The sequence below is a fragment of the Xenopus laevis genome, chromosome 4L (assembly GCF_017654675.1).
Source record: "Xenopus laevis strain J_2021 chromosome 4L, Xenopus_laevis_v10.1, whole genome shotgun sequence".
NCBI lineage: Eukaryota > Metazoa > Chordata > Amphibia > Anura > Pipidae > Xenopus > Xenopus laevis.
In genome coordinates this window covers 22,237,179-22,252,102 of record NC_054377.1, presented here as the reverse complement: position 1 = coordinate 22,252,102, position 14,924 = coordinate 22,237,179, and the positions used below count along the sequence as shown (strand labels likewise).

Genomic DNA, 14,924 nt, shown 5'->3' with positions numbered 1-14,924 from the left:
GCTTGTGGTGGGCGCAGCCCAGGAAATTTTGTCGTACGGGGCCCTGCGATTTCTGATGGCGGTCCTGTTTGCATATGCAAATTAGGACCCGGATTCCTGCTTTGTGACAAAGTCACAAGGTTTCCCTCCCCGCCCTTAATTTGCATATGCAAATTAGGACCTGGATTCCTGCTGAAAAAGGCCAAATCCTGGCCGAATACCGAATCGAATCCTGGATTCGGCGCATCCATTGTAGGACGATGGCAAAATGAATGGGAACTAGATTGGGCCCAGTTCTTGGTGACTCCCATTCACTTCAAATGGGTGGTTAATTTCTAGCATCTTCTCCCCTTCACTAGTAATCGATCCGCCTGCGTTTATCCTAATCACTATTTTGGAAGAGGTTGGTTGCAGGTTTACGCATAGCCCCATAGTAGTAAGGCTCTTGAGTCTAAATCGCAACAGAGTTCAGTGCACTGGAGCCATCCCGTATTTATTAAATGGATTGTTAACCTTTGAGCTAACTTGTACTATGACCTAGAGATCAATGTTCTGAGACAATTTACAATTGGTTATATTTTTGTTTTCTGAGTTATTTGGCTTTTTATGCAGCAGCTCTCCAGTTTGCAATGTCAGCTTTCTAGTTGTTAGGGTCCAAATTATACCCTAGAGCCCATACACTGATTTAAAGAAGAGACTGGGTTATGGATTGGAGAGGACCTGAATAGAAAGAGCCGTAATAAAACGTAGCAATAACAATACATTTGTAGCCTTACAGAACATTTTTTTTTTATTGAAAGAGTCAGAAGAAAAAAGCAAATAATTAAACAAAAAAACCTATAAAAAATAAAGAATGATAACCAATTGAAAAGTTGCTTAGGATTGCCAATTCCATAACATACTAAAAGTTAATTTACAGGTGAACCACCCCTTTAAATTAGTGAGACAATTTTAATACAAGTATATAGATGTGTAGGTGTTGTGAATGTTGGGTATGTGACTGTAATGTTAAGTATACGATTGTGAATATTCTGTATGTTATAGTGAATGGGAGGGACCTGCCGTCCCCAGATAAGACTTAATTTTCCATGAAGCACAATGCCTATAACCTATTAAAACAAATTTAAAGATAAAAACAAATTGTACCATAGGGTGGTAGAAAGGGCAGAATTTAGTGTGGTGCACATCTTTGTGACCGCAGCTCATCCTTCCTTCAGCATTAGCTTGCCCCCCTTTCTACCCCTGGACACTTGCCATCGGCTTATTGAAATACAGGTATGAGATCAGTTATCTGGAAACCTGCTATCCAGAAAGCTTAGAATTATGGAATGGCTGTCTCCCATGGGCTCCATTTTATCCAAATAATCCATATCTTTAAAAACGATTTCCTTTATCACTGTAGTAATAAAACTTAAAAAGCTTAAAAAAGCTTATACTTGGTCCCAACTAAGATATTAATCCTTATTGGAAGCAAAACCAGCCTAGTGGGTTTATTTAATGTTTAAATGATTTTCTAGTAGACTTAAGGTATGAAGATCTAAATTACAGTAAGATCTGCACCTACAGTATGGTCACTCACAGTGTGGCAGGGTAAAAAATGTGAAAAATATGGCAGCACGCAAAGGAAGTATGTATGTATGTATGTGTGTGTATGTATGCATGTATGTATATATATATATATATATATATATATATATATATATATATATATATATATATATATATATATATATATATATATATATATATATATATATATAATCTCATGATAAATGGACCCGCACTCCAATGTTTTTCATGAAAATCGTGAGATATTTTCCCCCAATGGGGACCGAAACGTTGGATATGCATTTGTGAATAAAATATATCACGATTTTCACGAAAAACCTTGGAGTGCGGGTCCATTTATCATGATGTATGATTAAGCTTTTGACCTCCGCACCACTTCTTCATCAAATCCGGTAAGAGTGCGTTCACCTATATGGACATTATATATATATATATATATATATACATACACACATATTTCTTAGCAACAGATGCACTCCAGGGGGCAGATTTGCTAAAGGGCGAAGTGACTAACGCTGGCAAAATTCGGCACTTTGCTGATTTACTAACGGGCGCAGACATCACATCGCTAGTGAAGGAGATAGACGCTAGCGTTGCTTCGCACTCTTAACGCCAGGCTATTGGACGTAACTCCGCAAATTCACTAAGATGCGGATTTTAATGAGCATTACCTCTTTCGCCAGACTTGCCTTCGCAAGCTCAGACCAGGCGAAGTGCATTAGAGTACATAGGACTTCCTAAATTTTAGTGGAAAATTTTTCTAAGTCCCAAAAAACGCTGGCATCTTTTCCTTTTTTCAGAGTGATAGCCTGCAAAGGTCTGTAAAAAATTTTTTTTGGGTAACCGGTTTCGCCCCTCCATTTTCATATGGAACATAAACTATACAGTGGGCTTATGTGTAGGGCAATATAACAACTCTATTGTCTTTATTAAGGTTCCCTAGATTTGTGTAAAGTATCTGCTACAACATATACGTCCATTCAACTTTATCATTTCCAGCTGTATGCAAATTAGGCAACGCTAGCGCATCTTCGCTTTTGATTGCCGAAGTAACGCTAGCGAAAATTCGCCAGCATTTGGCGCCCTGGATGCAGCTTTTTAGTAAATTAACGTTGTCCTAGCAAATTTACGCCTGGCAAAGTGTTGCGATGGCTTCGAAGTTTTTGCCGGTTAGGGAATTTGCCCCCAGAACTTCACAATGCAGTGAAAATAAAGAAAAATTTATTGTCAAAAAGGGGCCGAAGCGTTGACAATCTTTTTTTTTTTACTTCACATTATGAAGTCCTGGAGTGTGTCTGTTGCTGCTAAACTTTATTTATGATATACAAGATGGCACTCAGGCATATGCTGATTATATATGGGAGTGCACCACACATGTACTGTATGTAATGTATTTGTGTGTGTTTATACTGAAGGCAGTATGAAGTAATGTTTTTTTTTATTATTTTCCTTTTTTCCTGCCTTTAGGAGACAAAGCTCTAGATGGCTATAGCAAGAAGAAATATGTCTGCAAGCTGCTCTTTATATTTTTGCTGGGCCATGACATTGACTTTGGACACATGGAGGCAGTAAATCTGCTGAGCTCCAACAAGTACACAGAGAAGCAGATTGTGAGTCAAGCTTGTTTCCCCATATATATTCTCCTCTGATTCATTCTTTTTTTCTAGGCGTTAGTTTTCCATTTTTTTTCCGACAGAGAAGATATGTTTTGATATGAATAGGCGGCTTTGTTTAATTTAAAGTCGAATGTATAATACTCCATTGCTTCATTTGTGCACATCTGTTTTTACTTTACAATAATAGAACTGAAGTCTGAAAATCCATTTTATATCTGCTGCTGTTTAATGGATTAAAGAACCTTTTAGTTCTCTTTGCTGACAATACTAATGATTCTCTGCACCTGCCAATGTTAACCACTAATACGCTTGAGTAATAGGGCTCTTGCATTAAAGTCATAAAAGTACTAAAAGCTGTAAGCATCCTCTTAGCTGCACTTCCCTTTGCACCCTGCTTTTTAAAGGGGTTGTCACCTTCCAAACACTTTACTAAATTTAGTTGGTTTCAGATAATACACCAGAAAGAAATACTTGTATTTCAATTGCTTTCTATTTTTTATTTTTGACTGTTTTTCTAAAATTTAAAGGGGAACTATTGCGAAAATGAAAATTAATTTAAGCTGTATCATACTGAAATAAGTAGATTTTTTTTTTATAAATATAATCAGTTAAAAATACTGTACTGTTGCCGAAATAATAAAGTTTATGTTCACTATCCCTCTCTCAGCATCAGTTTCTCTTTAATCTGTCTTCATTCAGCAGTTGGGTGTCAGATATTCATTGACAGTTAGATCCAATATATCTTATAGGGGGGCTTCCTTTCCTAGCAGATGTATTAGAGCGCACTCAACTGATTCCAGTACAAACAAAATCCAACAAAATAACTGCCTTTTGCACAAATTCTGCATGTAGAGAGTGATTTTAATAGAGAGAGCTCTAATACATCTTCTAGGCAAAAGGAGCCCCCCTATAAGATATATTGGATCTAACTGTCAATAAACTGACACCCAACTGCTGCATGAAGACAGAATAAAGAGAAACCGATGCTGAGAGAGGGATAGTGAACATAAACTTGATTATTTCAGAAACAATGCAGAATATTTAATTGATTGTATTCAGAAAGTTTCTTATTTCAGTGTGATGAAGCTTATGTTACATTTCCATTTTCACAATAGCTCCCCTTTAAGTTTAATTTTCCTGTCTCTGGTGTTTCAGTCTGGCATCTCGGGGCAGATTTATCAAGGGTCAAATTTCGAGTTCATGGGAGCTTGTAAAAACCTGCCTTCTATCTTCTCCCAGTCCCAGGTGTAACTCAGACCTAGCACAAATAATTAATAAATAATAAATAAATAAACATTAAAGGGGAACTCCACACAAACATAACTTAAGCTTTTATGAAAAGTAAACATAATTTCAAGCAACTTTGCAATATACATTAATTAAAAAATATGCAGACTTTTCATGATTTTTAATGGTTTGGAACAGTTCTCTAAGCCTAGCCTCCTGCTGATCTGTCTGACTACTTTGCTGAGCTGGCTGACTACTGTTAATTTGTATCAGCAGTCATCTGCCCTCAGCCTGCATCCTCCAAACCCCACAATTCCCTGCACACATGATTTCAATAAGGAACAGAACATTGCAGTGCAATGCATTGTGGGTTATGTAGTTCCTGCATGCTGTCTGTAAGCTGTGGAGAAGTTGTTACAATTTGTAACATCAGTGTTTAGTCCCTCCTTCCCTGCCAGGATTTCAAATGATGCAGAAAGAGAAGAACTGTTAAACAGCTGGATTTCAGCATAGAAAATTTATTTATTTTACTTTTTGAATACCATTATACCATTTTGAGAAATGTGATGGGTAAATTAGAGGTTTCTGTATTATGTGGGCCTCTTTATCGAATTGTGGTTTGGAAGCCGAAGTTCCCCTTTAAACATTTCGGAAGAATTGGGAAAAAAAGGAAGATGATCCTCGGATCACACTGGAACCCAAGACTATAGCCTAGGTATGCCTGTGCATTCACCCCCCCCACGTTAATTAAGTTATTTTAATTTGTCTCATTAAATGTCACTTGACACTATAGAAATAAAGATGCTGAATTTATTAGTGATCTATGGAGTATATTTGGATAAAATGGAGTCTATGAGAGACCGCATTTCTGTAAATCTGAGCTTTCTGGATAATGAGTTTCTGGATAATGGATCCCATACCTATGGGACTTGTTATGCAGAATGCTCGGCACATGGGGTTTTCCCAGATAAGGGATCTTTCCATAATTTGGATCTTTACCCCTTAATAGAAAGCTTTACCCTCAAAATTAATATTTAAGCAACAGATATTATATTAAGTGGCTTATTAAAGAATCTTACCAAACTGGAATATATATATAACTGGAATATATAAGTAAATATTGCCGTTTTACATCACTTGCCTTGAACCACCATTTAGTGAGGGTCTCTGTGCTGCCACAGAAATCACCTGACCAGAAATACTACAACTCTAACTGTAACAGGAAGAAGTGTGGAAGCAAAAGACAACTCTGTCTTTTAATTGGCTCATGTGACCTAACATGTATGGTTTGTTTGTGTGCACCGTGAATCCTACGATCCCAGGGGGCGGCCCTTATTTTTTAAAATGGCATTTTTCTGTTTATGATTACCCAATGGCACATACTACTAAAAAAGTATATTATTATGAAAATGGTTTATTTACATGAAGCAGGCTTTTACACATTAGCTGTTTTATGCAATATATTATTGAGACCTACATTGTAAAGTTTTCCTTTAAGTCCACTGAAAAAAAATCAATTAGACATAAATTAGGCCCAATAGGATTGTTGTATCTCCTATTAAACTCCTTATTAAAGAGAAAAAAAGTTCTAAAAATCTGAATTATTTGATTAAAGTGGATGCTATGGTAGATGCCTTCTCTGTATAATGGATAATGGGTTTCCAGATACTAGATCCCATAGCTGCAGTTAGAGCCTATTATACAGATGCAGAGGAACACTGACACAGCAGCTGTCAAATATGACTTGTGGCTCAACCAGGAATCCATTCCTAAATGGTTTAATACTGCATCACCGTGTAATACCTTTACTAATTGTTCCTCCATTCTTGCAAACACAGGGCTACCTCTTTATCTCTGTGCTGGTGAACTCCAACAGCGAGCTTATAAGGCTCATCAACAATGCCATCAAGAACGACCTATCAAGCCGCAACCCTACCTTTATGGGACTTGCCCTGCACTGCATTGCTAACGTGGGTAGCCGTGAAATGGCTGAGGCTTTTGCTGGTGAGATCCCCAGAATTTTGGTGGCTGGGTAAGAATGCCTATAGCTCACTGGTAACTTTGTTTTCAAGGATGTTCTGATTATTCATACTTGAATTGTCTATTCACACTGCTGTCATCCTAAAATGTTGTTTTAAATCATTTCAAAAAATATTTCTAATGCAGTGCTAAAGTAAAAATGTATTGCAGGAGTTCATTCAACAATCACAGGGGAAAAGGGAGGTTTTGATTTAAAGGGGACCTAAAAAGCTGTATAATAAAAGTCCTTTTCAAATGAAACATGAAATCCAATTTCTTTTTTTTTATTAAAGCTCAAAGCAGTTGCAAACTCATTTAAAAATCTCAGCTGTCAATCAAATATTGACTGCCCCTCCTCTATGCTTTACGCATAGCGGCGAGGCAAGCAATTACTTTCACTTTCCATTCAGCACTTCCTAGATGTCAATGCTCTCCCAACATTCCCCCAGTTCTCTTCAACATTTAGTTGTATAGCCAGGGCCTAGGGATGGATACCAGGTCCCCCATTCTGGTGCAAAAATAAGATTTTTAAATGATACAAAGCTTTCCTTAAAATGGCCACAAAATGGCTCCTACCTCCTTGCCAAAATAGTGAGTTCCCAGATCAAAATAAACAAGATTCAAATAATTTATATAGTGCAATTAAAGTTCATTTTGCTTTACTAATGTGATAAAATACGATTGAGAATATTTTTTTAGGGTGACGGGTCCCCTTTACTGGTTTACAAATTTGGTCTTTATCATGATAACCCCATGTTTTTTTTTCCCTTGTGTGTAGCTTAAAGGGATAATTCCCATTTAACTTAATATTTAGTATGTTATAGAATGGTTCATTCAAGCAACTCTTCAATTGCTATGGTTTTTTTAATAAGTTGCCTTTTTCTTCTGACTCTTTCTAGCTTTCAAATGGGGGTCACTGACCCCATATAAAAACAAATACTCTGTAAGGCTCTGCTAGCGCCACTTTATATTACTTCTCTTTCTATTCAGGCCTCTTCTATTCATATTCCATTCTCTTATTCAAATCAACCCATGGTTGCTAGGGTAATTTGGACCCTAGCAACCACATTGCTGAAATTGCAAACTGGTGAGTTGCTGAATAGAAAGCTAAATAACTACAAAAAAAATAAATAAATAGTATTTGCAAATTGTCTCAGAAAATCATACTAAACATTAATTTAAAGTTTAACAAACACTTTAATTATGATATTTCGGGATACCATAAAATGCTACACTGTACTGGTTTTTTTTTTACGTAACTCGTGTATCAAGCAATGAAAATGAAGAGAAGCTTGACAGGGGCAAACTCCACTAACAAATAAAAATAAAAAAATAATAAATAAGTCACAAGTATCTGGTTTATTTTGAATCGAGCATGATCATCATTCTGCATGCAGCTAACCTTACAGAGCCTTCCTTGGATATTAGTAGTGATATCATGAAATCCCAGCGGCTTATTTACTGTTCTTTCTCTCACCGTAAGCATCTGCATCATACAGGGGTCAGGGGATCCCCTAGCCATAGAAAAATGCCATAACAGATGTGCTAGAAGGACGTGATGCTTACATGTTTATAATTATAAAGGCATCTATTTTGCGAAAACAAACATAGTTATAGTGAAAATAAGTCTAATCATGAATATTCTTTAAAGGAGAAGAAACGGCTAAAGTTAAGTAAGCTTTATCAGAAAGGTCTATATAAATACACCAGTAAACCCTCAAATTAATGTTGCTCTGTCCTCTGTCAAAAGAAACACCACATTTCTTTCCTTCTATTGTGTACACATGGGCTTCTGTATCAGACTTCCTGTTTTCAGCTTAAACCTCCAGGGCTTGAGCATGCTCAGTTTGCTCCTCTCCCCTCCCTGCTGTAATCTGAGCTCAGAGCTATGAGTGAGCAGGGAGAGACTCGGGCAAGAAGTGATGTCACACCAAGCTAATATGGTAGCTGCTATCCTACACAAATAGAAAGCTTCTAGAGCTGTTTACTCAGGTATGGTAAAGCATTCTGCAGAATAAATATAGTCTTATAGCTTGCACTATTGTCAAGTCAAGTGGATTTTATTGTCATTTCAGCCATATACAGTAAATACAGTACATAGTAGAAACAAAATGGCGTTCCTCCAGAACCCCCCGGTGCTATACAACAACTCTAGTACGTGGTCATGCTGGGCAAAATGGACATTTCAGTTCCTTGTGGATATATTCAAATAATAATATTGTGGCTAATCTATTGGCAATAAACTGCTTCGGTAGCTTTCCTTCTCAGCAGACAGAGAGAGAGGAAAAAAGGCAAGTAATATAAAAATTATATATACAAAGGTATTTAAATATCATATAGATCTTTGCAAGAGAAGGAAGCTTACCCTGCAAAAGCTGACCTCTTTTTTCAGCAATTGGGCCAACTAAGGGCATAGTTTGTGTAGTGGCCTGAAATGTTAAAACAGAATGAATAGTACAGTGCCTCACGGAGTCCGTTGAATTCCCGCATGGGAAGCACTTGCAGGCCACACTGGATTGAGAAATGGGAAGGCATAGTAGCTTCCAGTGATCATAGTTCTTCTGTATGTTCTGCATCTAATTCTGTCTCATTCCCTGTTGGGTATAATAAGTGAACCATCTGCTTTAGGAGGTGTCTTCATCAGTACATAATGTAATAATAGCAATAATACAAAAGGGACTTGTGAGTAGAGGTATTTTGGTTCCATTTTCTAATAAAAGATATGTTTTATGAGAGAAGTAGGCATTTTGATTACCTAGGTAATTGTTATTAATAGCGTTAAAGGGGTTATTCACCTTTAAATTAACTGTTCGTATGATGTAGAGAGGGATATTCTGAGACAATTTGCAACTGGTTTCCAATTTTTATTATTTGCGTTTTTTGAGTTATTTAGCTTTTTATTCAACATTTCTCCAGTTTGCAATTTCAGCCATCTGATTGCTAGGATCCGCATTTCCCTAGCAACCATGCATTGATTTGAATAAGAGACTAGAATATGAATAGGAGAGGCCTGAATAAAAAGATGAGTAATAAAAAGTAGCAATAACAATACATTTGTAGCCTTACACAGCATTTCTTTTTTAGAAGCGGTAAGGCAAATAATTCAAAAACTATAAAAAAAAAGAAAAAAATGAAGCACAATTTAAAAGTTGCTTAGAATTAGCCTTTATATAACATGCTAAAGTTCACTTAAAAGTGAACAAAAAATGGTCTTTGCAGTGGGATATGAACATTTATGCATATACCAAGATGACTGCTCGACTATGCTCCTGTTTCTCATGTATATAAGATTATGGTTGATTCACCTTTGAGTCCAACACTAATGAGTTTTTTTTTTCCAGCTAACAAATGAATTTGTTATGATAATGTATAATAAGGGTGTAATCTTTATTTCTTATATCCTTGCTTTGTGATAGGGACACCATGGACGGTGTTAAACAGAGTGCCGCCCTCTGCTTGCTACGACTTTACCGCACCTCTCCCGACCTTGTTCTCACTAATGAATGGACTTCACGAGTTGTCCATCTTCTCAACGATCAGCACTTGGTAAGAAGCCTGTGTGTGTGGGGAGGTCTTACTATATAATACACAAGAGCCATGAAATTATACTCTTATAATACACAAAAGCCATGAATATCCTGTAAATTATATCCTTATAAACGGTGAGTTCTGATGTCATCAGTTATAAACAGTGAGTTCTGATGTCATTTCCGTCACATGACTCACTGAAACTTGTGTATTATAATAAATAAAGTACCCCCAGTTGCAAAATATGAGGATATTAGAAGTTACCTCAGAGTTCCATGACCTGTATAAAAACACTCGGCCTTCGGCCTCGTGTTTTTATATGGTCATGAAACTCCTCGGTAACTTATAATATCCTTATATTTTACAAGAGGGGGTACTTTATTCCCTATATAAACGGTATACGGAGTAGTGTTGTCATCAGTTATAAACGGTGAGTAGTGATGTCATTTTTGTCACATGACTCACTGAAACTTGTGTATTATAATAAATAAAGTACTCCCTGTTGTAAAATATGCGGATATTAGAAGTCCCCACGGAATTCAATGACCTGTATAAAAACACTTAGACTTAGGCCTCGTGTTTTTATATGGTCATGGAACTCCTCGGTAACTTATAATATCCTTGTATTTTACAAGACGGCGTACTTTTTTCACTATACAGTAGAACCCCCATTTTATGTTTTTCTGGGGGCCGGGAAAAAATTATGTAAAACCCGGGAAAATGTTAAATCAGGGAAATTTGTTAATGCAACTTTTTCTTCAAGTACTGAAAGGACATAAGTACAGAAGTCCGTTTTCCTTTGAAATACTGTATGTACTGCTTTAATAACAAGAGCATTGCAGCATGGGCGTCTGTGCCAGTCACATACACAACCTAAAGCAATAAGTGATTGGTGCACGACTGTATGAGGGGCAAAATAATTGGAATTGATCATTTATAGTCAAAATATACACCTGGTTAGTATGTTAAACCTCTTTATTTAACAAATAATAACAATCCCAGGGGACAAACCGTAATTTTTTAAAAATTTTATGTAAAATCAGGGTAAACATGATGTAAAATCAAGGAAATGCACCCGTTGAAATACATTATAAATTGGTGGGACCACAAATAAAAAAAAGTAAAATGCGAGAAAACGTATAATCAGGGTACTTAAAATCAGGGTTTGACTGTACAATACGGCAAATATTCTTGCACAAACTGATCTTATAACCTAACAATTGGTGTAAACGTGGGTAATATAGTCTCTACACATTTTTGTGAATTTCCAGTACCATTTTGAAACATGAACACCCAAGTTTGGCAGGTCATTATATAAGCTATAAAGAGACCCTGGTGACCACTTATATTGTGTTTTTTTTTTTTTTCTAATAAATTGTTTCTATGTGGCACTCTGCAGTGTTTCTTGCAATACCATTTTGTAATTCGGCCGAACCCCCAAATCCTTCACGAAAGATTCGGCCGAATACCGAACCAAACCTAATTTGCATATGCAAATTATGGGAGGGAAGGGGAAAACATTTTTTTGCTTCCTTGTTTTGTGACAAATAGTCACGTGAGTTCCCTCCCTGCCCCTAATTTGCATATGCAAATTAGGATTCTAATTAAACCAGATCCTGGATTCTGTGCATCTCTAATTGCAGGGGAATCCTTGTACCTGGCCAAACTGAATCCTAATGTAAATTAGGGGCGTGTAGGAAAATCACGTGGCTTTGGAATTTTTTCCAATATTTCCTTTCCTGAACCTAATTTGCATATGCAAATTCAGATTTTGGTGTGGTATTTGGCCGAATCTTTCACCAAGGATTCGGGGATTCAGCCGAATCCCAAATAGCGGATTTGGTGCATCCCTGATGATAACAGTCAATAACACAAAACCACGTGTAGTGTCACTAGTGTCATTTACAGTCTTAAAGGGTTTTTTAACTTTTAATATGATGTAGAGACTGATATTCTTAGATAATTTGCAGCTGATTTTCATTCTTTATTATTTGTGGTTTTTAGATTATTTAGCTTTTTATGCAGCAGCTCTCCAGTTTGTAGTTTTGGCCATCTGGTTGCTAGGGTCTATATTACCCTAGCAACCATGCATTGATTTAAATATAAGACTGGAATATGAATAGAAGAGGCCTGAACAGAAAGCTGAGTAATAATAAGTAGCAATAACAATACATTTGTAGCTTTACAGACTGTCTTCTTAGAGTGAAAAGTAATGTAATGGCTGGCACAATTTTTATCAGACTAATGGAGGCCGAATCTTCCGAAACTTGCATTTGCTTGCAATACGTAACATAGTAAGTTACATAGTAAAATAGTAAGTTAGGTTGAAAAAAGACACACGTCCATCAAGTTCAACCTTTTAACTTTTTTTTAACCTGCCTAACTGGCAGTTGATTGAAAAAAAACGTTGAAAAAAACATTGGAAAAAAAACTTGGATTAACCTAAATGATTCCAACAACATGTTTTAATGATCTTTATTCCTCTTCTTGTCATTTTAGGGTGTTGTAACTGCTGCAACCTCCCTGATCACTTCACTGGCACAGAAAAACCCAGAAGAGTTCAAAACATCAGTGTCCCTGGCAGTCTCCAGACTAAGCAGGGTAATGGAAACTGCTGCATTGTTGTCCTGCACATGCAAAATGACCATTCTAAATTGAGATTTACAGAAACTAGAATTGTCTATTGATGTTATTTGTTGCTTAGTTGCTTTCAATTTTATTTATACAGGTATGGGATCCGTTATCCAGAAAGCTCTGAATTACGGAAAGCCTGTCTGACATAGACTCCATTTTATTAAAACAGTCCCAATTTTAAAAAACGATTCCTTTTTTCTCTGTTGTAATAAAACCGTAGCTTGTACTTGATCCAAACTAAGTTATATTAAATCCTTATTGGAAGCAAAACCAGCCTGTTGGGTTCATTTAATGTTTACATGGTTTTCTAGTAGACTTAAGGTAGGAAGATCTAATTTAAGTAAAGATCCCCTATCTAGTCCCAAACATTCTGGATAACAGGTCCCATACCTGTACTACTTTCTGATTTTGATGAGGCCACCGTTGGAGAAAAAAGAACAGTTTAATGGCTAATTAATCCTTATTGGAAGCAAAACCAGCCTATTGGGTTTATTTAAAAAGAACGTCAACTCAAAAAAATAATGTTTTTCTTCTAATAGAAGAAAGCATAATTCTAAGCAACTTTGCCATATAAATTCATTAAAAATGTTCTATGGTTTTTAAGTACTGGTATGGGATCAGTTATCCGTAAACCCGTTATCCAGAAAACCCCCGAATTACGGAAAGGCCGTCTCCCATAGACTCCATTTTGTAAAAACAATCCAAATTTTGAAAAAAAAGGATTTCCATTTTCTCTGTAATAATTAAACAGTACCTTGTACTTGATATAATTAATCCTTCTTGGAAGCAAAAACAGCCTGTTGGGTTTATTTAATGTTTATATGATTTTCTAGTAGACTTAAGGTATGAAGATCACGGATAGACCCATTATCCGGAAAACCCCAGGTCTCAAGCAATCTGGATAACAGGTCCCATAAATTTCTGTGTATAGAAACTGTTTTTTTTTAATTAATGTTGAATTTTGCCAGCAAGGCAGCAGCTCTGTCAAAGAACCATGAACATTATTTCACTTGTTGACTGAATTGTGATTTTCCACACTCAGATTGTCACATCGGCTGCCACAGACTTGCAGGATTACACCTACTACTTTGTTCCTGCTCCTTGGCTGTCTGTGAAACTGCTAAGGCTGTTACAGTGTTATCCTCCCCCAGGTAATATTTGCTTGCTAAAGACGTGTGACATTTATTCTATCCACATCATTTCCCAGTGTTTAATAGATGTAACCCAGTGCAAGCGATGCAAAGTTATAGAAATGGCAGAAAATAAACCACACTTTGATTTTGTGGTTTATTTCCTCCGCAGCTCTCTGCATTTTTATACACAACCCATTGTTATTTAAACAACAAAACAACATTTATAGAAACCAGAAATATCTTGCCATGTGTAGGCGATGTTGTGTATTCTTATGTATCTTCTTAAAGGATAAGTAAATCTTTAAAACAAGTGAATGTAAAACTGATGAGGGGGCTATTCTAAACACTTTGGTAATTTACATTATTTAATTTGTTTTTATTCCAAGATATTAATAATTAAGGGCAGCGCCGTTTCTGGGGAAGGAGCCGCCTGAGGCGGCTCCTGCAATGCCGCCCCCCGCACCGACTTACCTGTCGGCGAGGGGAGGCAGGAACACGATTGCGGAGAGCGCAATTGCGCTCTCTCGCAATAGCGCAGCCGAATTTCCGGTTTAAAAACTGGAAATTCGGCTCTTAAAGGTGCAGGAGCGGCTTTTTGCCGCCCCTGGAATCCTGTCTGGCGCTGCCGCCTGAGGCGAGCGGCTCAGCTCGCCTCATTGGCGGAGCGCCCCTGATTAAAGGATACATGTACTGTTAATATGAACGAATTTGTTACAACATTGCCACCTGCTGGCCATTTTCCCACCAGTCTGACCACCAAGTAGTCAAGGAAGTTGTCAGGAGAAAGAAAGAGGCTGCTCTGATGTTCTTCTGCTTAGGGAAAATGCAAGAAATGCTTATTATTTTATTCCTAAATAGAAGAACGTCAGTCTCTTTCTTTCTTCTGACAACTCCTTGACTACTTTGACATTTTCCCACCAGTCTGACCACCAATTAGCCAAGGAAGTTGTCAGGAGAAAGAAAGAGGCTGCTTTGATGTTCTTCTACTTAGGAATTAAATTCAAAACCTTTCTTGCATTTTTCCTAAGCAGAAGAACATCAGAGCAGCCTCTTTCTTTCTCTTGACAACTTCCTTGACTACTTGGTGGTCAGAATGGTGGGAAAATGACCAGCAGGCGGCGCCGTTGTATCAAAATGTATTCATATTGACAGTATATGTATCCCTTAACATCTTGGAATAAAAACAAATTAAATAATGAATGTAAATTACAAAAGTGCT

At 36.9% G+C, this 14,924-nt stretch overlaps 1 protein-coding gene across 4 annotated transcripts in view; it reads left to right on the top strand.

Moving 5' to 3' along the window:
- Positions 1-14,924, top strand: part of ap2a2.L (adaptor related protein complex 2 subunit alpha 2 L homeolog) — a 65,742-nt gene that overhangs the window by 27,196 nt on the left and 23,622 nt on the right. For all 4 annotated transcript variants that reach the window (NM_001095834.1, XM_018256921.2, XM_041589407.1 and 1 more), the window contains 5 exon segments: positions 3,016-3,158; positions 6,230-6,423; positions 9,827-9,956; positions 12,438-12,539; positions 13,615-13,723. In NM_001095834.1, coding sequence (NP_001089303.1) covers positions 3,016-3,158; positions 6,230-6,423; positions 9,827-9,956; positions 12,438-12,539; positions 13,615-13,723 — 678 coding nt within the window.